At 40.8% G+C, this 26,038-nt stretch overlaps 1 protein-coding gene across 1 annotated transcript in view; it reads left to right on the top strand.

The window, feature by feature from the left end:
* Positions 1-1,949: 1,949 nt before the first annotated feature.
* The window catches only part of ATP13A5 (ATPase 13A5), a 138,838-nt gene continuing 114,749 nt past the window's right edge, over positions 1,950-26,038 (top strand). The window contains exons 1-5 of the mRNA XM_056121960.1: positions 1,950-2,023; positions 20,908-21,081; positions 22,057-22,203; positions 22,432-22,502; positions 22,610-22,690. Coding sequence (XP_055977935.1) covers positions 1,961-2,023; positions 20,908-21,081; positions 22,057-22,203; positions 22,432-22,502; positions 22,610-22,690 — 536 coding nt within the window. The 5' untranslated portion in view covers positions 1,950-1,960. The remainder of the gene's footprint in view (positions 2,024-20,907; positions 21,082-22,056; positions 22,204-22,431; positions 22,503-22,609; positions 22,691-26,038) is intronic.

The following is a 26,038-nucleotide window of genomic DNA, read 5'->3' as shown; positions in this document are numbered from 1 at the left end:
GAAAAAGCACAAGGTCGTAGGAGAAGCCATTTGATCTCTCCTCACAAAGGTGTATGATGCCGGGGATGTGAACTTTTCGACTTCTTCTGGCCCCAGGCCTCTTCTTGGTGTCTCAGATTGCTTAGTTACTTTCCAGAACTCCATTGCTCAGGTTTCCAGCAATGATTCAGCTTGGGCTGTTTGTTAATCAGTTTGAACAGTCCACTTGAACATGACGGTTTCTGCTTCTGATTTAATCCCTGATTTCAGTCTTCAAGGGTTGACTCTAGGTGGAAAGTAGTCCCCGTACTGGGAACTAAATTCAGTCTCATGTCATAACAGCCACCCAAGGAAACCAAGAATTAAACCAACATTAGAAACCAAAAAGCCTGTCTGGTGAGGGATTGTGGAGAATGTCAAGGGTGTCCCCCTTATCCTTCCCTGCAGGGTCAGAGAATGAAAACCTGGATCTGAAATCTTCCTGGAAGGCTGCCTCAGGGAATCATCCCCTGAGTGAATGGGTTTGATCATTACTCTGTGTCCACCAGCCTGAAACCCACTCTTCCCAGAACTGTTTCCCATTTCCTTTCTCTAAGAACCACTTCTGGTGACCTAGTGACCATCTTCTAACCTGCTGGCAGGTTTCTACTGAAACGATCTACTGAAATGATCCGTGACTGAGTCTCTTGTTTGTTCGGCCCTAGTAAGGGACAAGGCATTCACCTAACCACTGAGTCACACTGTGGCACACCCCGAGCCTGAAAAAGTCCGTTTTAAGATCAGAATTTCCTTTCCAAGCAAGCCTTTTGGGGGATGAAAATAAAAGGCACAAGTAGCTATACAGAGACAAACAGATGAACTGGTTCACAGATTTTGGGTAAAAGTCCACAACTGTTCCCCATTTAAGAAAGTGCTCACAGACTGGTTGTTGGGTTTTAAATTTGAATTCACTTATTCATTTCTTTGGCTCTGAATTCTATGATGATAAAAGTTTCTCTTCTATTGAACGTGATGGGGGTTGTGAGTTGCCTACTTTTCATTATTTTATTTTATTCTTTTGGCTTTTTAGGTCACACCCAGCGATTCACAGGGGTTACTCCTGGCTCTGCACTTAGGAATCACTTCTGACAATGCTGGGGAGGGATCATATGGGATGCTGGGGATCAATTCTGGGTTGGCTGCATACAAGACAAACACCCTACCCACTGTACTGTCACTCCGGCCCCACTTTTCACTAATTTTTACAAATAGCAGTTTAGATCTGAAGATGTCAAGTCTATCATTGGTATTGACACTATACCTGTTAGAACCTAAAGTTCAAATTTTTAAGTGGCTTGTTCAGGGTTTGCAGTAAGCAATGACTAGAACTTAGATGTCTTAATTTCCAAAATAATTCCTGTATTTTCTATCCAACAATGCTTGGCACCAGATATGGTCACCTGAGCACTGCCAGGAGTGACTCCTGAACCCAGAGCCAGGAGTAAGCCCTGAACATTGACAGGTATAGCCTGAACCACCCCTCCTCCTCCTCAAAAATATTTTTTTCCTATTGAAACTACAATATGTCTATTACTTTTCTACAGTTCATTTTATTCATCTCCTGGTTTAATTTTTATTCATTCAAGTTTTTAACAAAGTAGCCACTTTTCTTTATTTGTTGACACTAAAAGACAGCACTTGGAATGTTTTGTTTTTCTAGTTCAATAGCTTAAGTCTACAGGCTTTAATAAACAGTTCAGCAAATAAGCACTAGGAAAAGGGAAAAAATAATAAGCAGATCAATTAACAGACCAATCCCGTGGCTGAGAATGTTTCCTCTCTTTCCTTTGTTAGCCTAATAGGTAAGGTATGTGCTAAGAGATTTTAAAAGCACCTGAGAACAGCAATGACAAGTAGCTGGACTGTTCTGCATACACCTGTGCCCAGGGCTTTGACATTGGCCGAAAAGTTCACCAGACAGACCCTCAGCAGTCCTGTTTAAATGGAGAAGCAAAGGAAGAAAGATCACCGCGCTTTGCTGAATCCGGGGGAGGAGAATGAACTGGTGAGTGTTCTTTTTCCCTTTAAGGCAGTCTTCCATGGTGCCTGAGGGGTTACAGCAAAGGGCTTGCACTAGGACCTTGAGGTGATTAAGTCTTACTGGGACAGACTCCTGGACACCCTAAGACAAGGCAGAGACACCTTTCTCAGTGGGGGAGCCTGCAGAAGCTAAGGGTGCAGGAGGTTTATTCCCTCTTTCCTTTCTGGTTTTGGGGTCAGTGCTCAGAGCTTACTCCCGGCTCCATTTCTGTGGGTGCCTGGGGCTCCATATGCCGTTCTGGGGATTAAACCAGAGTTGGCTGATTTCAAAGCAAAGAGTTTAACCCCTATCCTATCCAGGCTCCAGAAAGTTGCTTTATTTATGTAATGACTTCTTGCAGTCTTTATGTAAATCAAGCCTATTGAAGTTTCCTACACAGCCAGTTTGCAGAGGATTGGCGTACCCACAAAACCTATTGCCCCCCTCCTCCCCTTTTTTATCTGGAACTCCAGGTAAATGGGCAAACCCAGGGAAAACAACCAATTTCTCCTCTTCTCCCCACCCCATCTCTCCCCTCCCCTCCTCTCCTGCTCCAGTCCTCTCCTCTCTTCTCTCCTCTCCTCTCCTTTCTTTTTCAAAAATATCTGCATAACTTAGGTGCAGAATTGTGAATTGAAAGCATAACTTATAAGAGGATAGAATAAAGGCTTTAAGTTATATCATCGATAGTCAATGCTTTGCACTTACCTTTGCACCTAGTGAGCACTTAGCACGAGTCACTGTCACTGTCCTCCTAGTTGTTCATCGATTTTCTCGAGCGGGCCAAGTAATGTCTCCATTTTAAGACTTGTTGTTACTGTGTTTGGCATATTGAATACACCATGGGTAGCTTGCCGGGCCTTACTGTGCGGGCAAGATACTCTCGGTAGCTGGCTGGGCTCTCCAAGAGGGGTGGAGAAATTGAACCCGGCTCGGCCGGGCTGGCTGCACGCAAGGCAAACGCCTGACCGCTGTGCTATCACTCCAGCCCTTAAGTTTTATATATATATATATATATATATATATATATATATATAGTATCTACATTGGGGGAGAGGGGGGAGGAAACCTGGGATTTAGTGGTAGACGATCATTGGTACTTTCTTTAACATTTGAAAAAAATTTTTAAAAAAAGAGTTCTCATGAATCTAATTCTTTGTCCCCATTGTCTCTATCACTTTATATGTTATATGCATGCAGGAAATGTGTGTGCGCACAGGAAAAGAACCATCAATCAAAAACTTGTAAATTTCTACAGTATCTATTTGGTGTTGTTTGCTTTTATTATTTATTTGCTCCTCAGAACTCAGTGATGAAGAAAATTAATCGTATTTATGAAAAAGAAATCTGAGAGCCAGGCAGGTTAAGTAAGTTGCCCAAGGTCATTTTGCTGGGTTTTGTCCAGGAATCTAGGCTGTCGCTTCCCCTTCACATCATGTGTTGCTTCCTCTGCCACAGGGTCTCCGAGGGATGCTGCAGCAGGGAACCAGCACATCTGGGCATCTGGTTCAGGCTTAGGGTGGGTGTAGGTTTCCTGCGACGTGACCAGTTTCTCTGCAGAATTTGTGGGGAATTCACACTTGCCTTTTCTCCACCTACCCTGCTTTGTGAACCTAAGGAAAATTAGAACTTTCACAATCACTCTCACACTTCAATAAGGCTACTCCTGGTCACATGTAGCTTTTTAAAGCACTACAGTATAGCTGACCCAAGCAAAAAATGTGATAAAAATGCAATATATATATATATATATATATATATATATATATATAAAGGTAAAGGTAAAGGCCCTCCCGTTGATCGTCAATTTGCTCGAGCGGGCCCAGTAACGTCTCCATTGGGGACTTTGTTGTTACTGTGTCTGGCATATCGAATACTCTCGGTAGCTTGCCGGGCTCTCCGAGAGGGGCGGAGGAATCGAACTCGGGTCAGCCATGTTGGCCGCTTGTAAGGCGAACGCCCTACCCGCTGTGCTATCGCTCCAGCCCTGTATAAATATATATATATATATATATATATATATATATATATATATACATAATGCACTAGATCTTGAAGTCATAGGCTTTTTTTTCTTTTTGGGTCACACCTGGCTATGCACAGGGGTTACTCCTGGCTCATGCAGTCAGAAATTACTCCCGGCGGTGCTCAGGGGGACCATATGGGATGCTGGGACTTGAACCCAGGTTGACTGCATACAAGGCAAATGCCCTATGTGCTGTGCTATCGCTCCAGCCCCTAGGTTTTGTTTTTAAAGCGTCCAAATCACAGCAATAATTCTGACATTAGTTACACTTTGAAATGACAACATTGTAGATATGTAGGTAAATAAAACATAAAACAAGTTAATTTCACCAGTTTTTAACAATTCCTTCACTTTACTGCTAAGAAATATACCATTTTTTCAGTTATGATGATTTTCCAAATCTATTGCAGTAACATTGGTCTACAAGAGTGTGACTGTTTATGTTTTAGTTTTATGTTTTACATTGTTAAACAAAGTATCAACATCCTTCTACCACTATCAGTAGGTCCCTTTCACCCCGTTCTCACTTTCTCTCCACTTAGTACCTTCAGTTCTTGGTTCAGGTCCTGAGTTTGTTTTCATGAGATATTTTTCATTCCTTGCTTGCTGCGTTTCTTCATACATAGTATATGAATATGATTATTCTGTATTTGTCTTTCTCCTTCAACTAATTTCTCTTAGCATGATCTTTACCACTTCCATTGCAATAACATTTAAACAACAAATGTGGCCCATGTAGGTATTATTGTATTGAACTGATCCTGACAGCTGGTGTAGTGCTTTAAAATCTTCAGAGTAAAGACATGGGAAGAATGAAAACTTAGCATTGGTCCCTTTCAAACAACCCTGTCACTTCTGATACTTCATCACCTGGCAGACACCTGGTAACACACACAGAAAAATTATTCTGTGATCATCTTTCTCTCACTGGATACAACATTTGTAAAGTGGGTGACCTCCTGTTTTAATATTTTTAATCACTGAAGTTGGCATGGTTATCATTTCAATAATTCATTAATAATGGTTCAGGCGCCCGTTGCCTTCTTTTTTGTCAGTGATCCAAAATTTCCAGAGAAAGGCATGAAGAATTCTGCTCAGGAATCTTGCTATGCTTACCTCCTGTTGTCAGGACACAAGGTGGGTCAAAGGGACTGGAGTTTTCTCTTTTGCAGCTCTTCCTCCTGAGCATGGGGTGTAAAAAACTAAGCATGCTGAAGGTTGTGCGTTCACGGGCTCTCTGGATGGCTCTGTCTCACCGCCGCGTTCAGTGCTCTTGAGCTGCTGTGTGTGGCCTGGATCGGGACGGCTGTTTGCCAAGGGCAGAAGAAGGAAGAGGCAAGGGTCAGGCTGGTTGATCTTAGTAGCAGTTTATTACAAGGAAGTTTATCCCATAGAAGAAATTTATATTATAAAAAAAAGAACTTTATGTTATGGAGGGCCCAGGTTCTCTCAAGCACGTGTTCCCCCTTGCTAGCCTCTCCGAAGTCCATCTTGCCGGCCTGCTCTCTCTCTCTCTTCTCTCCCGCTCTCTTCCCTGCAACTCCCCTGTAGTCTGGGCTGACACTCCACTCAGTCAGGTAGCAAAATCAACATAAGAAAGCCCTTCCTGAAGGCCTACCTAATAGGTATTCTAAAGCCAATCCTGACTGCCCCGGCAAAATACCTCCTAAGGTGTTTTTCTCCTTTCCTCAGTCCAATAACTATCAACATGTCAATACTAGCGATTTTTGTATGGACACAGTAAGAGATAACATTGAGGCTTGTAGGGCAGCTCTCCTGGGAACATCTTGCCACAAACTCAGACTATAGCACTCATGCCAGATTAATCATTCCTAACCCTAGCAGGGTCCAAATCTATTTATTACCTTTTGGATCATGACAGCATTTGTCCATGCCCAAGCTCTTGACTTTAAGCATTATGGCCCTTTGGCCAGGCCCATCTCAATACCAGCGTAGCACATAGCTTACCGCTTGCCCTGGTTCCATCCAGTCCCTCATCCGGACCCTGCTTTGGGGGAGTGCTAGGAAGTAAAGGCAACTGAGGCTTAGGTGAGAGAACAGATGCCCAGGAGGAAAATATCACTGAGAGTCACATTACAAAAGCATGTCTTCTTGTGTCCATACAAAAAGGACATTGCTCTGAATAGACTATGCAAAGGACTTAGGGAGAAGAGAAAAACAATATTTACAAGTCAACAAAGCGCAAAGAAAGAAGTTACAAATAAACACAGAGGAATGCGGGTACTGTGATGAGAGCAACCCAATAAACCTAAACTGCTTGAGGCTATGCAGGAAGGACAAAACAGTGTTACCCTACAATGGGGAGAGAACACAGATGGGCCCAGGAACTTGATGAGGTTGGCAAACTTGGAGGGTATGGGAGTGACCTAGATGCAAAAGTTCGAGAGCAAGTTGCTGGCCATCTTCAAGAGACAGCTAGCTTACAAGTCTGCCAGTAAGCACCATGCTGTCAGATCTCTTAACAGTTTGAAAGGAAAGCCTGAAATATGTGTGTTTATGTGAAACAAACATATCATAAATTCTGAAAACAAATTCTCTTTTCAAAAAATAATCAAACTAAACCTGGCCATGGTGTTGTGCCAGCCCGTGGAGGGATGTTAGTGTGTGAAATTTTATTGAACTTGCTCCACCTTCGTCGGTGTTATAGCGACCGTGGCTGGGCTTGCTTGTCCATAGTGCTTGCACATTTTGAGCTCAGCAGACACAGGCTCAGTGACAAGCTTACTGAGCTTTGCACTCTGAATTGTGAAGCTTTGCATCCTTGTTCACCAAGTGCCACACTTCCTAGCCCTGATGCATCTTTCTAGTTGTGTTTGTAGTGAGTGCAAGATCTTCTTTTGTGGTGCTTACACACACCTAGGGACTACGTTGCCGAAAATCACTTGCAGGACTGGTGACTGTGAGCAGCAGAGCTGCCTGGCTAAAGATCAGAGCTGCCTGGATTGTTTTTCTACATGAGGGCACCATGGAGTCAAACTCATGACCGCATTCTTGCAAGCTGGGCACTATTCTTCGAGGCCCCCACTTTGGGACTTAAAAAATATAAAGTGGAGGTGAGAGACATAATTAGCTTGTGTAGAGGTCACTGGAGTCATTCTGATGGTGCTCAGAGGCATAGGGCACCTGGGGACCCTGTTATGCTCAGTCTCCTTTATGTTATGCTTTATCCTTTGATGCAATCCTGGACCTCAGTCTGTGACTTTTGCGATCTGTCCTTTTTCTTTGTTTCCTGAAGGTCCCCCATGGCCCAATCTAATTTCTACTTGCAGTCATCATTTTCAAGTGAATTACTTGTGATTGTGTGAGAGGATCCAAAATAAAAGCTCCATACTGTTGGGGCAAATAATAAATTCCTTCAATCAAACACCCACAGAGAACTCAAGAGGGCAGAGAGGGCCTGTGAGTTCAGCACAAATAGAAAGTGTTCCATCTACCTCCTGAGTTGAAGCTTGTTGTCATTCCTTTCTCCTGTGTTCTGGCCCCTAGATATCCAGGGAGAAGATGCTGTGAGTCTGGTGCCAGGGAAGAGCCAAACAAACACAGTCTCACTTCATGATCACCAGGGCCCCTGACCTGGGCCCTCCAAACCCACCCCTCGCTGAGCTTACAACTTCTGGCTTGCTCCCTACATCCCCCCACCACTACTAGCTAAATCTAGAAGTCTTTAGATGCTCCCTTCCCTTCCCTTCCCTTCCCTTCCCTTCCCTTCCCTTCCCTTCCCTTCCCTTCCCTTCCCTTCCCTTCCCTTCCCTTCCTTTTCCTTCCCCCTCTCTGTCTCTGTCTCTCTCTTCCTTCCTTCCTTCCTTCCTTCCTTCCTTCCTTCCTTCCTTCCTTCCTTCCTTCCTTCTTTCCTTCCTTTTTTTGGCCACACCCTTTGGCACTTAGGGTTTACTCCTGGATCTGTGCTAGGGGATTTTCCTGATGATGCACAAGAGACCAAATGTGGTGCCAAGGTTTGAGTCTGGGTTGGCCACATGCAAGGCAATTGCCCTACCCACCATGTTATACTGTGCTCTCCTGACCCTAGTTGTCTCCTTTTTATTCACCTCATTTTTTTTATTTGACCCCAAAATTGTTTTGTTCTTCCACCCAAATGTTCCATCAGCCTTTCCATTCACAGTTTTTTTTATCCTTTCTGTACAGAGGTCCTTCAGTAGCTGTGGCACCTCCGAGAGCCCACAGCAACCTTCACAAACCCAGACCCTAAATGAGCTGGAGTCTTAGGTTTGTCTTACTCAGGGTCCCATGAAGGGGATTTTGTTTGAGGCTGATCTGGATTTGAATCCTGTTCCTGGTTTAGTTTAATTTCTTTCTTTTTAAAAAGAGGTGAGCAGCTTTCCATTATGGTGGTGAGGATGGAATGAGGTGTCAGTGTTGCCACAAATAAATTCTGTTGAACCATACTGTTAATCAGTATCCTCTATCAAAGTTTCCCTTTAATCCCTATCAACTAGGCTTGAGAAATATTAGGTGAAACAGTGAGGCAGATACAAGGAGAGCTTTTACTACATTGATGGTCTTTGTGAATCCCTCTGAGGAGCTGTTACATGGGCTCCATTCCCCACATGGTGTATCCATAAAATTCTTCCTCTGTATGTGTGTATGTGTGTATGTATGAGTGTGTATGTATATATGATCATATGTGTATGATCATCAGTGTGTGCGAATGTGTGTGTGTGTGTGTGTGTGTGAGAGAGAGAGAGAGAGAGAGAGAGAGAGAGAGAGAGAGAGAGAGAGAGAGAGAGACTCCTCATGATTCTTGTTCTAAAGAACTACCGTAGGAACAGATAGGATGTTTTCAATGGGTCAAGGTGATAATGTACCATTATTATGATTATTTGTCATCACCTTTTCTGAGATAAAAAATAAAAACACTAGATGTTTTCACAGCCAGGCAGGCAGGGAGTTACATAATGTATGTACCTGTCTTGGGTTCCGGGTCCTCTCTGGTTGCGCTTTGTGGCCTTTGCTTTCTGGAGATGGTTGATTCATGTCATGGAAATTACTTCCTGAGAGACCATGGCGAATCTCTGGATTCTGAGGCAGCAGGTCTGGTGTTAGTTCAGGCTCTATCACTCATGCTGATTCAAAATGACATGGATTTAATTTATCCCTCCTGACTCACAAGATTTGGCAAGTGCACATAGTAAATGTGAGAAGAAAATATAAAGGGTCTCTCTTAGGCAAGGAGTCAAGGGTTACAATACGCAATTTGAAAACTGCAAGGGTATGTATGTTAAGAAAAGTTGATGAAGCTGTGCAAAATACATCATGTCTGTATGGTATTGAAAGAAAAATATTTAATGGGTTCAGAGTTTTCAGGGTTGCCTTGAAAAAGTCAGAGTGTATCCTGAGGCTTCTTTTCCAGATCAACACAACACTGTAAACATATAATTCTGAAAAGCAGGATCTCTTCAATCGTGAAGAAATGCACAATTGATGTAAATTAGGAAATGACAGTGTTTTGTTGGGCTCCTGGAAATCCCAGCATCCTGGTTGAACAAGGACTGCAGTTCTATGGAACTCAGTGGCAGGAAGGATTCTGGGGGTAAGCAAATCCAATCCTTGAGATAAGAATATAATATTCATAAAATGTGTTTGGAGGACGCCAAACCTCAGCTGTTAATAGTTCCCTATTTACCAAATGGCTTCAGCAAGAGGCTGGAAAGTAAACTGAGAGAGGACTATCTCAGTCTTTCTATACTCAAAGGAAAAGTAACTTTTCATAGGAAAAGTGTCTTTGCAAGAGTTCACCTCTGCCCCAAATTTTATTCTACAAAATGAATGCATTGCCTCAGCCATACATCAAGACAGGGTGCAACCCAGAAGTGAGCCTGGTCATGTTTTTAACTCCTTTGCATATAACAGTGTTCAGCTGTTTTCTTCCAAGAGAGGAATATGAATGAGATATCTGAGACACCTCCTCCCTTTATTTACTCCATAAATGAATAAAATTCCACTTTAAACAGAAGATGCCCTGTTGGCCCATGCACTCAGTCTAAGGGAAATTCTGGTTCCCTGAGCTTCCCTACTCATCTGCCTGTACCCTCTTACTGCTCCCTTGTTATTCATTCTTCCATGAAGGACCCTGGTGATATGCTTACTTGCAGGAAAGCTGCACATGAGTATTTTTGTTATAGTAATACCATTTATCATTTGGTGATTCCTGTATCTGAGAATAATAATAATAATAATAATAATAATAATAATAATAATAATACGTTTATCTTGTTAAGTTTTGATACACACTGCTACAGAGAGAAGGACCTTCCTTATTTCAGATAAAGCTCAGAAGTTTAACAGGTCAAATGATATCAATAATTATTTTGAACATCTTTTACCCATAAAGTCATTTATAAATATGATTAATAGCTGTTTTAATACATAATAATAATACCTGTTTGGTAGGGTTGTAGTGGGGATTAAGTGGTACTTCTTAAGTAGGATCTCAAAGGATGATACATCTTTACAGCCAAGGAAATAGCTTAGCATTCAGGGATACATAATTGGCCATAAGTTGGGACCCTGGGGCCCCTTGAACACCTCAAGAAATATTCCTAGAAACCCCCAGTACTGATAATTTGCTCTATCTGCTCCCAGAACTGCCTGTGGAGAAGCACTGAATTGGTTATTTTAAGTATTGTGCCATCTGGCCTTGTGTATTTCCAGGAGTGACCCCTTGGTCCCCTGAGCTCTGGGTGGGAGTCCACTCCCCTGCTGAAAAAACAAAATAAGTTCTTACTGTCAAATGCAAACATAAATGAAAATGATTTAAGACACTCAAAAGGCAGTGCTCAATAACTTGTGCTAATGAACAAAGATGACGACAGCTACAGAACAAGCCGCTAACACAAGGTTGCGGAACAATGACAAAACTATTAGGATCCATTAACTAGTCACATTATTAATTCAGCATTAAAGAAAAGAACCTTGAGACTTGGCTGAGTTAGAGATAAGAACAGAGTTTTTAGAATGCTTTCCCATCTAACACATTAAGGAACACAATTTGGTATGTTCAGGTAAAGACAAAAAAGGTGATTGTGAATAATGAACAGAAACTCAGTGTTATGTTTTTTGTTGGTAAAAGTAAAAGTAAAGTAAAGGCCCTCCCGTTGATCATCGATTTGCTCGAGTGGGCCCAGTAACGTCTCCATTGGAGACTTTGTTGTTACTGTGTCTGACATATGGAATACTCTCGGTAGCTTGCCGGGCTCTCCGAGAGGGGCGGAGGAATCGAACTCGGGTCAGCCATGTTGGCTGCGTGCAAGGCAGACGCCTTACCCGCTGTGCTATCGCTCCAGCCTTGTTTTTTTGTTGGTACTGTTTTTAAAAAATGATAAGGTGTCATGGATTTTTAGACACTTTAAAGGCAAGAGAATTAGTTTGACAACTAAAATTTCTCTAAAAGTTTGCAAACTACACAGAAATAGGAACCATTTTGAGAGCTATTGGAACATGTACGTACAGAAAACCTAATGCATCATGGAAGAGACTGACATTGCATTTCGCAGAAGATACTTGTAGTAAATGTCTATATTATGTCTTGCTTGACTATTAAATTTATGATTTGTGCTGTGAATATCTTATTTATAAGAGAATGTTATGAACTGCAACCTAAAACACCCATTCCAAAGGATTTGAATCAAACACTATTGCTTCTATGCATGCTGTGTCTGCAATGAATATTTTGGAGGGATAAACAGATGGAAGGTGTACATAAAAATAAAATATTTACAAAACCAACATAGAATATTATATATAATACCCTTCCTCCAATGTAATTTAGAACAATTTAAATCAGGCAGTGGTCCCACCCAGACAGTTCCATAAAAACTGAAGAGGACCCCACTAAAAGGGAATTTACGAAGAATCCAGGTTTAGATGAAGTTGACTAGTAACTGTCCTATCCTGAAAATGTGGCTAATCTCATTTTCATTGCTACTGGTTACTCTAACATTATCTATGAAGAAAAGATAGGAAAGCAATTTTAAGAGTTCCATTTACTTACTAGTAATGCCCTTATTTGATCTCCATGAACTAGCACCTGATGCTTATTTATGTATGCAAGGTCACATTACATAATAATCAAAGACCATCACTTTCACACAATTTAGCTCAAAGTAAAGCATGGTGTGCATGTATGTGTGCTTACTATATATAGTTAATATATTTAGTTGATCTTTGAATCAATTTGGTGTTTATCCTCAAGGTTTTACTGAATTTCATCTTATTAAGAAGTGAGTGATTTTCATTTTTGATCAATATTTGATTTCAGTTGTGACAAGTTGTGTTCTGTGGAGAAAAATCAAAAATTCCATTTAAGTACTGGATAATCATGGTGTTTTACTAATAAAAATAAAAAAAAATAAAGTACTGGATCAATTACTTTGAGAAACACAATTTATAGTGTTAGCAAAGCACTTTAGATTCTGACTATTGCATGGTTAAATCATTTCACAATGAGTCTGTGTGGTTAATTAATTGTAATCCTACTAAGGTTCTGTTAACATTTATAATATTAATACTGTAAGACAATATTGACTCAACACCTGTTGAGTGATTCATATGGTTTCGAACTGTGTTAAGTGCCTTGTGGGAATTATTTCATTAGCTTCCCAGAGAAACCCTAGAACAGTCATTGTTCTTGCTTTTATTTATGGAGGAGAAAACTGCAGTAGTCCAGGAGAAAGCCCAAGATGGGTGTATCTGGTTAAGTGGTAGAAGTTAAGTGGTAGAAGTATGGTCTGATTTATAACATTCTCATGCCATACCCTCGGATATTTTATTTATTTATTTAATTATTTATTTTATTGCAACACTGGCTTCTGTTTGTTGTGTTTTAGAACCAGTTTAGTTTCTCATTCAAGGATTCTAGAGTTCAGTGAATTTTAAGTCATTTACTCAGTTCATATTACCTGGTAAATAATGGAGCAAAGAGCTGAAGTAAGAGTGTCTTGGGGGTAAGAGGGCAGGTAGATATAAAAAAAAAACACAAAAAACAGAACCTTCTGACAGATCCAGATAGGACTCTGAATTATACCTTTAGCATGTCCTCTGTCCAGTGGCATTTGCACATTTCACTGCTACTCCGATTCCAGGCACTTCCTCTGTATTCTGGACTGGAAAAGATTCACTTTCCTGGGTGAGGGGAATACAGAATTGTAGTGGGAACAAAACCTTGGAGGAGCATCAAAGTTTAGGAAGAATGCAGTTCAAGTTCATGAAAAGATGAACTCAGCCTCTGTGCTAGTCTACTCAACTAATAATAGGTGGTATCAAGTCTGGGTTTCTCACTTTATGCAGCAACCTGTTAATAACCTATGTATATCACAACTGAAAATAGACTTAATTCCCTTTCTCTTTCTTTGACTGAACCTAATCTCAATCTCCTGCCAACATTAACCAGACCTTACTGTTTTCAGGCAATCTCCACAATTTTTCTTGGTCTGTGTTAGTAAGATTCTCCAAGTATAGAAATAGAAATGGAGACTTAGTAAAGTTAAACACTGAGGTCACATAGGCAGGATGGGGCAAAATTTACAATCAGAAATTTAGCAGAATGGTTTAGAGATTGGGATCCTCACTATTCTCATTATCTACATTTACATGACCCCTGATTTTTGTTTCCCTTCTTCTCTTTGATGTAAGTATGACTCCCACCCCCTCTCTACTTGAATTTTCTCAGTAGATTTTTGCCAAAGTTATATAAATATTTAGGACAAATATGAGTGACACTGACTCAGAAAAACAATAATTTGGATCAATCAAATTGTGCTTTAGATTAATTGACTGAAATAAAAACATACACGGTGTTAAACTCTCATCACACCAACATTGGCAAACCAACAAGAGAGTTGATTTGATTAAAACAATGTCAGCCAAAATGTCTTGTTTCCATTAGACAAAACCTCAAGCCCCATACCTAGTCATATAACTGGGAATAATCTGGGAAAACTTAGCAAACAATGGAGAAAGAAATTTGACTAAGATTTTTAATGTCAATATAACAAAAAAGCAATAAGACTATTTCTATTCCTTGTTCAAGGGCTATACATTTCTGTAAGTTTCTCTTACAGTCACAAATCTCTCCCTCCCTTCTTCTCTCCCTCCCTCCCTCTCTCCCTCCTTCCCTCCCTGCCTCCCTGCTTTTTCTCCTTCTTTCCTACCTTCCTTTAAACAGGGGAAAATAAGTTATACTTATATTTGAGAACATGACTTCCACATAAATAAATATGTCTTTCAATGAAGTCTCTTCTAAAATAGTAAGTTCATTAGGGAGATGATTTACCTTTGCTCAGATGAAGTCAGAACTCCCCAATATTTAACAAGGAGACAGATAGACTTTCCATATCTCCAAACCTCCCTTTTCTCATAGAAGTCCCTTCCCTAACTCTTTTCTTTTTAATTCACTTCTCAAATTTTCCTGCTATTTTTATTTCTCAGTCTATCTACATTAAAATAATTAAAGTAACTCCCAGTTACTTGGAACAGAGTCTAATAAACAGACTAAAACTGTTTATAATCATATATACAGTGATGTTCTAAAGTGCACTTTAAGTTTATAGATCTCAAGTATATAGTTCAATGACTACTATCAGTAGAAGGGTTTTGTTGTTGTTGTTCATTTTGGAACTTCATATAAATAAAATAGTGTCCTGGTTTATGATATCTCATTTTCCAGTATAATTTTTGTGAAAATCATACATATTATTGTATACATCAGAATTTTAATTTTTTAAATATAAGGGTATTTTTGTCAGAGTCTCTGAGAGGGGCAGAGGAATTGAACCCGGCTCGGCCGGGCTGGCTGCACGCAAGGCAAATGCCCTACCACTGCAAGAGCCCGGCAAGCTACCGAGAGTATCTCGCCCTCACAGCAAAAGCCTGGCAAGCTACCCGTGACGTATTCAATATGCCAAACGCAGTAACAACAAGTCTTAAAATGGAGACGTTACTGGGCCTGCTCAAGCAAATCGATGAACAACGGGAGGACAGTGGGTCACAGAGGGTATTTTTGTTAAAATATTTTAGTGATGGTACTTTGACATAAAATGTTATATTAATTTCATATGTATAGCATAGTGCTTTAATACTGTGAAATGACCATAGTTAGACTAGCTAATATGCATCTGTGTGTATAGCTACAGAATTGTTTGTAGTTTTATAATTACTCTTATGGTCTAGTGAGGGGTAAGGAACTTGTCTTGCAGGTGACTGACCCTGGTTAGATTCTTGGCACTATGTGTAGTTCTCAAAGCACTGCCAGAAGTGATTCCCTGTGTGCAGAATCTGGAGTAAGCCTGGAGTACTGTCAAATGTGTCCCCAGAATGAAAAATAAATATTAGTCTTTTAGCAACCTTCTTAGCAACCTTACTGAGCTCAATGAACACCTTTCCCCCATATAGTTAACCTGAGAAGTAGTGGAAGGATTTCAGATTTGTAATTGCCTTGAAATGTGCTTACAGAAACCATTAGCTATGTTATACAGAATTTGCTTCAGTCACATGATGTACATTACAGCTCCATGAGGTTTTCATTTGCTTTGGACGTCGGCACTGCTTGACCTGTGTCACCCATTTTGCTTTCTTGGGTTACCCGTGCCCTGCTTCTGGTAATCATCACTAATCTCGACTATGTATCTTAGTAATGCTTTTAAAATTTTAAATATATATTTTACATATGGGCTGGAGCGATAGCACAGCGGTAGGGCACTTGCTTTGTACGCGGCTGGCCCAGCTGGCCCGGCAGAGCCGTGTTTGATTCCTCTGCGCCTTTTAAAGAGCCCGGCAAGCTACCGAGAGTATCTTGCCTGCACGGCAAAGCCTGGCAAGCAACTCGTGGCGTATTCGATATGCTGAACACAGTAACAACAAAGTCTCGCAATGGAGACATTACTGGGTCCGCTCGAGCAAATCGATGAACAATGGGAGGACAGTGACAGTAACAGTGATTTCACATATAATTATAATAATGCTGTCTTTTTCATTCTCTAATTCCGATTAGTATAATGCCCTGAAGACTCATCCACGTTGGGGCTAGAAAGATCAATGGGATGAGTGTGTACTTTTATAGGCAGAAGGCCCGGGGTAGATCCCTACCAACACAAGATCCACAGCACACTGAGCTGGGAGTAGCTCCTGATGTCCAATAAAACTATAATCCACAGAAAAAAATAAAAATGAGCTTGTGAAAGAGATGAGAAAGGAAACCAAGCCCCAAATATACTTAACAGCAGAAAACACATTTCTAAGTTGCACTTAGCCTTATATGAAGAATATCACAGCAGAGTTTCTGCATTACTGAGCTCGATGAACACCTTTTCCCCCACGCAGTTAACCTGAGAAGTAGTGTAAGGGTTTCAGATTTGTGATTGCCTTGAAATGTGCTTACAGATTATCCCACTGGATCACAAGTATTCCAGCAGTCTTTCCCATCGTGGGTGATTTCCTCCCCACCTCCACCCCCATGCTACTCTGGAGTAATCCTGGGGGTAGTAATACTGTAAAATTAGGGAGTGGGTGCTTTCTCTCTATCTGCTTATAGCAAAATAGATTTCTAGAGAGATACAGTAATTTTTAAATTATTTTTTATTATTATTTATTTTATTATATTTTTTATGTAGGAGTACTGCTATTTATTCAGCCACTGGTTAGCTGATTGAATTGGGCATGAACTCTACCTTACTTTTTTTCATAGCTTTATTTATTTATTTATTTTTCATCTTATATTTATTTATTGAATCACTGTGGGAAAAATTACTAAGCTTTCAGGTTTAAGTCTCGGTCATACAGTGATCAAACACCCCTCCCTTCACCAGTACTCACATTTCACCACCAAGAACCCCAATATACTCCCCCTTCCATCCCACCCAATGCCTGTGAGGCAGATGTTTTCTACTTAACTCTTCTCTACATTGATTACATTCATCATTTCAACAAAAGATGCACCATTATTGTTTAGAATTCCCCCCCCCCCCCCAACAATCAGAATTGCTGAAGAGGCATTGTGAAATAGTTTGTTTTCTATAGCTGGTTATGAGAGTCATATAATGTTGCACGGCCGCTATTGTGGTCACGCAATTTTGGATTTCTGCAAAGAGCCAGATAATTACGAGATTGGTTTCTGTGCGTCTGGTGTTATGGCTGTGCCAGAGAGCTGCTCGTGGGTGGTAACTCAGGACCTCAGTAGGGAGTGAAGGATGAGCTGGTACCACCCCCCTTCCCATGAGACTACAGTTGCCTCATCACCGCCGGCTCATACCTGGCTTTCCTATAAGCTCTGAGGAGGTGGCCACCTTGCTGCCAGGGGGAGAATGGCGAAAGGGAGCGACACCCTTTCCCTCCCGGTAAGGCATGGTGCTGTAGGTTAATGCATGGTTCATTCACTTTTCTGCCACAAGCTTCCAGGCTCTGGATTAAGTCCTTTTGCCTCTGGAGCCATGGCCGTGTATGCGGTCCAGATACATTTCTGCCAAAAGCCACTGGGTTTTGAGATTTGTTTCTGAGTCTCTGGGGTCATGGCCTTTAATCAGCTTGATCAGGAGCCAGAGAGGCTGTTTGTAGGTGGTGACTCGAGGTCTCGCTGGAATGGGGAGGAAAGGGCCGGTTCCACTCCCATCTGGTGAGACCCCGCGTGTCTCATCACTGCAGGCCCAAACCTGACTGTCCTGTGGCCTCTGGAGGATGACGGTCACCAGGCTGCCACAAGGAACAGGTCAAGGCACGAAACCTATTCCCACCTGGAGTGGCCCAGCGCCAGTAATTTACTGCAGGAACAGGACGCATTTCTGCCAAAAGCTTTTGGGTTCCGAGATTTGTTTTTGAGCCTCTGGGATCATGGCTGTTAAGCAGTTCGATCAGGAACCAGAGAGGCCATGCCTCCTATTATATAGCTGAGCTGGAGGTGGTTTGTGGGTGTGTTTCCCACATACCTAACTTTTGGCCATTTACTTTCTTGGTAAACTTTGTCCCAAGTTTTTGGGGTCTGGCCAAAGGCACAGCAGCAATTTTGGGTATCTGAAGGCCTGAACGTGCCATCAGGCTGCTGATGCACTTGCCTCACAGGTGCAGATTGACCTGCTGACGGCACCATACCCCCAGTAATTTTTATTTTTTTTGAAAAGGGGATGGTAAACTAAATAAGCTTGGGATCTTTGTGGAGATATGCATTACAATTTTTTTTTGAGATGTAAACTCAATTTTTCCCTAAAGGAGAACTGGATTTACCTAAGACCATATAACTGATAACTAGTAGTGGTAGAACCAAACGTAGACCTGTGTATGACCTTTTCATTCTGCTTCAGGATGACTTTCAATAGCTGTTATTAAAGTCTTTATCTGCCACAAAGTTCTATATTCAAAAGTTTTTATGAAAAGAACCAGATGAAGATAAAACCATTTTTGAAGAAATTAAGTCAGCAGATTTGTTATATCATGATCTTTGGTAGTATAAAATCTAGGAGATTCCAGGGTTAAAAGTGCTGTAGAAACCCAGCAAAAACTTAATTTATTGCTAGTGCAGCACCGCGATTTAGACACAGGAGTTCAGCGCCATGGGGAAAACAATAACACAAAATAACAGCTGAATTTGAAGCAAGAGTAACAGTGGCATTAATAATCATTATTCCTCTGAGTCTTCCAAATACAGTAAAAATTCAGTTTGTGAAATTTAGAATGCAATGCTGTGAAATTTCATTATAGAAAATGGGCTCTAGACGTTGGCTTGAAGTAAACAAATCTGGTTGTTTAACTATATTTTTTCCTCTCCTGAAACCATAGCTCCAGCTTTACTCAGTTCATGGTGGCATCTCAGACTGGGAAGGGATAAATCTGGGTCCTTCTCTAGTGGGACAGATGAAAAACAAACAAGCAAACAAACAACAAAACCAGCATCAGATAGGTTGCGGGGGGTGGGGGTGGGGAAGTCCCAACTGAATCACTTGCCTATGGAGAATTTGTGTAATGGTCATTTCTAAAGTAAATAGGACAGACCAAAGATTTATCTCTCTTTTTTTTTTGGTGGGGCGGTCACATCTGGCGATGCACAGGGGTTACTCCTGGCTCATGCACTCAAGAATTACTCCTGGCGGACCATATGGGATGCTGGGAATTGAACCTGGGTTGGCCATATGCAAGGCAAATGCCCTACCTGCTGTGCTATCACTCCAGAAACAACGATTTATCTCTTATGTGAAGGAGTGGAATAGAATTTGAGGATTCCTGGAGAGAGAAGAAGGGGTCTTACATGGAGAAAAGAGAATGATTTTAATGACAAAATCTTGTCTTTTGATACTTGCCCTGACTGAAGACAGGCTTATTCAATAAAATAGCTCTTTCTGAAGAGGACTGTAATCTAGGTAATCTGCATTCATTAGGACTATCATTCACTCATGGGAACACACAGGACTCTGATTAAACATACCAAGGTGCCAAACCTCCTCTGAACATTTTGGAAAAGAACACTTTTCAAGCGACTGATCCTACAATTACAAATATTAACTACCTTATTCTAAAAGTGAACTACTTTAGCTGTTATTCTCAGGTTAGATGCTTGTAAGCTATCTTTCAAAAATCTTTCATGTTCACAGGTATAATTTCTTAATTTATATACCCTACTATTTTATAAATGATAGCACAGAGGTAGGGTGTTTGCTTTGTATGCAGCTGGCCCAGCTGGTCCGGCTGCGCAGTGTTTGATTCCTCTGCCCCTCTCGGAGAGCCCGGTAAGTTCCTGCAGGGCAAAGCCTAGCAAGCTACCCGTGACGTATTCAATATGCCAAACACAATTACAACAAGTCTCATGATGGAGATGTTACTGGACTTGCTCGAACAAATCGATGAACAACGGGAGGACAGAGCTACAGTGCTATTTCAGAAGCACGAGTTTGCTTATACTTTAAATTGTTCTCAATCATATTATTATAAAATAAAACTGAATTTCAATAAATCCCAGTATGTAAGTATGAATCATCAATCAGAATTTCATGATTTCTTCAATTTTTTTATTTATTTTTGCTTTTTGGGTCACACCCAGCGATGCTCAGGGGTTACTCCTGGTTCTGCATTCAGGAATTACTCCTGGTGGTGCTTGGGGGATCATACGGGATACTGGGAATCGAGCCCAGGTTGGCCATGTGCAAGGTAAAAGCCCTACCTGCTGTACTATCACTGCGGCACCAGTAAATTTATTTAAGAGTTTTGTTTTTTTTAATTGAATCACCCTGAGGTATAGTTACAAAGCTTTCATGTTTGAGTTTCAGTCATACAATGATCGAATACCCATCCCTCCACCAATGCACATTTTCCATCACCAATATCCCCAGTATTCCTTGCCATCCCAACCTTCCTCCTGCCTCTATGGCAGACAATTTCCCCCATACTCTCTCTCTACTTTGGGGAATTATGGTTTTCAATAGAGATACTGAGAGGCTATCACATTTGGTCCTTTATTTACTTTTGGCATCTAGCCTAATACATAAGATATTTTATAAAAATCTGAGGCGAACCCCAAAAGTCTATAAAGCAATGGCTCAGCAATGTGTTTCAGTGGTAGAGTACTTCCCTTGTATCCTGGGTTGAAGTTCTGGGACTGGGGAAAAATGAAAAAGATTACAGGCGAGTCTTCTCCTCTCCTTAATACTATGTACCAAAATTGTACAATGAGTCTTTGTTTTATTGCTGTGAGCAATCAGTCTGGTTCAATCAGCCAAAACCAGTTTTCTCTCCAAACTCAATGCCTGCTTCTGAAGTTTGTGTTTCTTGGAACAAAATGATATGTTAATGTGAAATAGTAAAAGTATGTCCTCTTTTATTTACTCTCTAGGAGGTGTTTGGCTACCAGACTCAGAATCTCCGCAGAGCCTTCTGCCTGGTAGCTTCTGTGCTGACATGTGGGCTCCTTATGCTGGTGTTCTACTGGAAACCCCAGTGGCGGGTGTGGGCTCACTGCATCCCATGCTCCTTGCAAGAAGCAGACACTGTTCTACTGAGAACAACGGTGCGTGCCCTTCTCTGCTCCACAGATAATGACTGATTGGTATTACAGAGGGTAGATTTTATAAGGAGTTTCCTTATTCTAAAATAGAAGATTGCAGAACAACCCTACATATTATTTTGATTTGGGGATGAAGGATGTTTCCTCGCTGTCAGCCTGGGGAAACTTCTACCACACCAGGTTAATTTATCAGTGCTTCTAAACATAATGATGATGAATGAATGATGGATGTTCATGTTAAAAATCTTAAAAGAGTAATATGGGAATGGTTGGCCAATTTTTTTTTTTGCTTTTTGGGTCACATCCGGTGATACACAGGGGTTACTCCTGGCTCTGCACTCAGGAATTACCCCTGGTGGTGCTCAGAAGACTATATGGGACGCTGGGAATCGAACTCAGGTTGGCCATGTGCAAGGCAAATGCTCTACCCACTGTGCTATAGCTCCAGTCCCATGATTGGCCAATTTTTAAAAAATACATATTTCAGAGAAAGTTAGCATATTGCTATTTAAAAAAAATATTTTTAGTCCTTTAAATGAAGTACTAAGTACATAATGTTGGGAATTATACTTTTCATGCATACATCATTCCATTACTATACCCATCACCAGAATAAATGAGATGTTTTAAATATCTAGGTAGTCTGACACTCTCTTCTAACTATAAAATAATCCTGAAAAAGTATGTTTTCCTCATAATTATCTGGCATAGTGGGTCTCAATTCTGAGTGCAAATTAGAATTCCCTGTATTTTTTTTTAAAGCACAGAGTACTGGTTAAATAACCAAAATTTCTGGTTCAGTAGATTTTGAGTAGAGTGAGATTTTGCGCTTCAAACAAGTTTCAAGATAAGTCCAATTCTCTGGTCTTTGGTCCACATCTTGAGAATTACTGACATAGCACTTGGCAGAGCTTTGGTTGATGGAGTACCTTATTTAATACATTCTTAGAATTTTATGAACAGCACTGTCTTTTTTAGGATGAATTTCAAAGATATATTAGGAAGAAGGTGATCTCCCTCTACTTATCCACATTGAAGTTCCCTATAAGCAAGAACCCGGAAGATTTCCTGGTGGCAGACAGCCACTCTGTCATAAATCGAGCTGTACTGAAGCCAGAACTAAAAGTAAGTGATAAGAGTGCTAGATTATGATATCTTTTGTTGCTAAAAAAAAAAAAAAAACAAAAAGAAGACTGTGTTATAGCTGAGGATTTTTATTATTATACTGCCAGGCTCCCAGTTATAGCATGATATTAGGGAGAGTGAGTGCTATCTGGGAACTTTAATTAAATGACTTACTGACGCTGAAGAGCTTTTCTTTGTGAATGACACCTGTAACATTTGTCATTGCAGCTGCGATGCATACAAGTGCAGAAAATCAGGTATGCTTGGGACAACTTGGAAAAAAGGTTTCAGAAAGTTGGGTAAGTCTACTTTTTTTTTCTCACCACTCCATTAGGGTACAGGGACGAACACTGATTTGTTGAGAAATATGCACTCATGTGTGGTTCTTGTCCTGATCATATCCTAGGTCGCTGGAGGACAGCAATTCTTGTTATGACATACATCACACTTTCGGATTGGGTCTGACCAGTGAAGAACAAGAGATCAGGTAGGGTTTGTGGCACTCCCTGAGAGGGAACTCCACTGGCACAAAATTGAAATTTCAAAGAGCTAATGATCAGTGAACTGTCAGCATAATGCTTCGCTGACTTCATATAAAGCCGCTCACTTACAGGCATCACAGAGATGCCACATTGCTCCAGTCTTGGGCATGCTTATCAAAAAGAAAAGACTAAAAGAACAAATACAGTCAAATAACATTTGATCCTCACTCTCAGGATTGTAGAATGTCTTTTATGTATTGCCTTTTTTTATTTTCCCCTCAAGAAGTCTGAGTCATTTCATAAATATCATTTTCTTAACTTCCAAATCCTCTGTGAGACATAAAAAGCAGCATGATGATTGCATTTCACTATGGATAGTAGCCCTGAAAATGAGTGTTTTGTTTGGTCAACCAATTCTGCCATTTCTACCAGGTTTATATTACCTAAGATCAAGCCTGATTCATGGTAAGAGCTTAGTAGAAGTTTGTGGAATAAATAAATACATTCATGATATCTTAACTCGATGCCTCGATGACATGCACTTTGCAAGGTACAAGGAATATAAGGATAAAAAAAAAGATTAAGTCACTGTCATAACTTTATCACTAACTAGTGGGAGAATAATGGTATACTTACGAGAATTCATTCACTGATGCACATGAATTAGATGATTATGTTGCTAATTAAGTCACAGTGATCCAAAGACCCTGCTTTCCATAATCTGTAACTTGAAATGGTGAATCCTGATGGATCTGAAAGGAAATCTATCACATATCTTTCCTAGAACTTAATAATCACTTTTATTACTACTCAGTTTTAGAGACATTGACTATCTGCTGTTCTTTAGTCAGCAGGAATACCAATTTTCAAGCTAAACTGTGGAATTAAATTAATATTTTGGATATTCATTTTTTAATTTTTAAAAAATTTTATTTTTATAAAGTTGTTCACAATCAATCTTTCAACACAAATCCCATAAACATTACACCTTCCTGCCACCATTACTTTGAATTTTACCACCACCACCCAAGCATGCCCCAAAGGCAGATGTTAAATAATTTATTTTATATTGCTAGTTATAAATAATCTGCTAAAAATGATCCAAAATTTTTTCCTTAGAGGAAAGTGTGTGAAAATTGTTGTATCTCACCTTGGAGCCATAAAGCCCCTGTATGAGATCTCTAACATGTTATTAAAGGTTGAGCCTTGTATATATATATATATATATATATATATATATATTCGGTCAAGATTTTTAAAAAATTTTTATTAGTGACAAACCAAGAGGTACAGTTGTAGACTTACAAATTTTTGTGCTTGGGTTTCAGTTATACAATGATTAAGTACCCATCCCTCCATCAGTGCCCATTTTCCACCACCACAGGTCCCAGTATCCCTCCCTGCCCCCCCCCCCCATCTCACCCTGCCTCTGTGACAGGGCATCCCCTTTTGTTCTCTCTCTCCTTTTGGGTGCTGTGGTTTGCAAAAGAGGCATTGAGTGGCAATCATGTTCGGTCTATAGTCTACTTTCAGCATGCATCTCCCATCTTGGGAGGACCCTCCCAACATCCTTTATTTGGTACTCACTTCTCTATCTGAACTGCCCTTTCCCCTAGCATGTGTGACTGGCCTCCAAACCATAGAGTAAACCTCCTGGTACTAATCTCAGCCACTCCTGGGCGTTAGTCTCCCATTTTGTTACTTTATGTTCCCCAGATGAATGCAATCTTTCTATGTCTATCCCTCTCTTTCTGACTCATTTTGCTTAGCATGATGCTTTCCATGTAGTACCACTTGTATGTAAATTTCATGACTTCATCTTTTCTAACAGCAACATAGTACTCCATTGTGTAGATGTACCAAAGTTTCTTTAACCAGTCGTCCGTTCTCGGGCACTCAGGTTTTTTTCCAGATTCTGGCTATTGTAAACAGTGCTGCAATGAACAAACACGTGCAGATGTCACTTCGACTATACTTTTTTGCCTCTCTGGGGTTTATTCCCAGGAGTGGTATTGTTGGGTCAAATGGTAGCTCAATTTCTAACTTTTTGAGAATCGTCCATACTGTTTTCCAAAAGGGCTGAACCAGTTGGCATTCCCACCAGCAGTGAAGGAGGTTCCCTTTCTCGTCACATCCGTGCCAGCATCGGTTGCTTTTGTTCTTTTGAATGTGGGCCAGTCTCTGTGGTGTGAGATGATATCTCATTGTTGTTTTGATCTGAATCTCCCGGATGATTAATGATGTAGAGCATTTTCTCATGTGCCTTTTAGCCATTCAGATTTCTTCTTTGAGAAAGTTTCTGTTCATTTCGTCACCCCATTTTTTGATGGGGTTGGATGTTTTCTTCTTGTGGAGTTCAACCAGTACTTTGTATATCCTTGATATCATCCCCTTGTCAGATGTGTATTCGGCGAACATACTTTCCCATTCTGCAGACTGTCTTTGTATTTTGGTCATTGTTTCTTTTGAGGTGCAGAAGCTTCTCAAGTTTAAGATAGTCCCATTTGTCTATCTCTGTTTTCACTTGTTCGGCCAGTGGCGTGGGGGTTGGTCAAGATATTTTGCCTTCTTCTTTGTACCCCATCACATGTGGTGTGCTACTCTTGGCACATCAGTGGCATAAAGTATTTTGCAGGCAAACACTCCAGGAATTCTAAAATTTTAAATATGATGATAGAGCTGGAATTAATTTTTGTTCAACTAGATGGTGATTTGGGGGTCTGGAGGCATCTCTGCAGGGTATTGCTGTCTTCCAAGATTTGTTTGTGAGTCTCTGGATCATGACCATTAATGAAATTATACGGCTCTCAGAGGCAGTTCATGGGCATGACTGCCAGACACTCGGAAGCACATGGAGATGGGAGAAGAGTGCACATTCTCGACTCTTTGTGAACTTGAAAAGTTCAGTCACAAAACCCGCATACCTGGGTTTATCAGAGAATTTATTCTCACGCATGAGGGCTTGTCCTGAGCCTGTGAAGATGAGCATGGCAATAAGCATGGCAGTGATTGGGCTCTGGACATTTTCAGCTGCTGGCTCTCTGTTGGAGCAGGAGGTAGGTTCACCTGCCCTCCCCACTCTAAGGTACCCCAGATTGAGTCATCTTGGCACAGGGTGAGGAAGCACCTGTACAGCACGTTGCTCTCTTCTGATATTTATTTGTGCATTTTGGGTACTTGTTTTTAATTTTTATATATTTATTTATTTTTATTTTCTTGGGTCACACTTGGTGGTGCTCAAGGCATACTTCTGGATCTGTGCTCAGGAGTCATTTCTGGTGGCATTCAAGGGACCATATGTGGTGTGAAGAATTGAACCAGAACCAGAGTGGCCTTACTATGTAAGGCAAACG

Source organism: Sorex fumeus, unplaced genomic scaffold (assembly GCF_029834395.1).
Source record: "Sorex fumeus unplaced genomic scaffold, SorFum_2.1 ptg000044l, whole genome shotgun sequence".
Taxonomy (NCBI): Eukaryota; Metazoa; Chordata; class Mammalia; order Eulipotyphla; family Soricidae; genus Sorex; species Sorex fumeus.
This window is presented reverse-complemented; position numbering and strand designations above follow the sequence as displayed.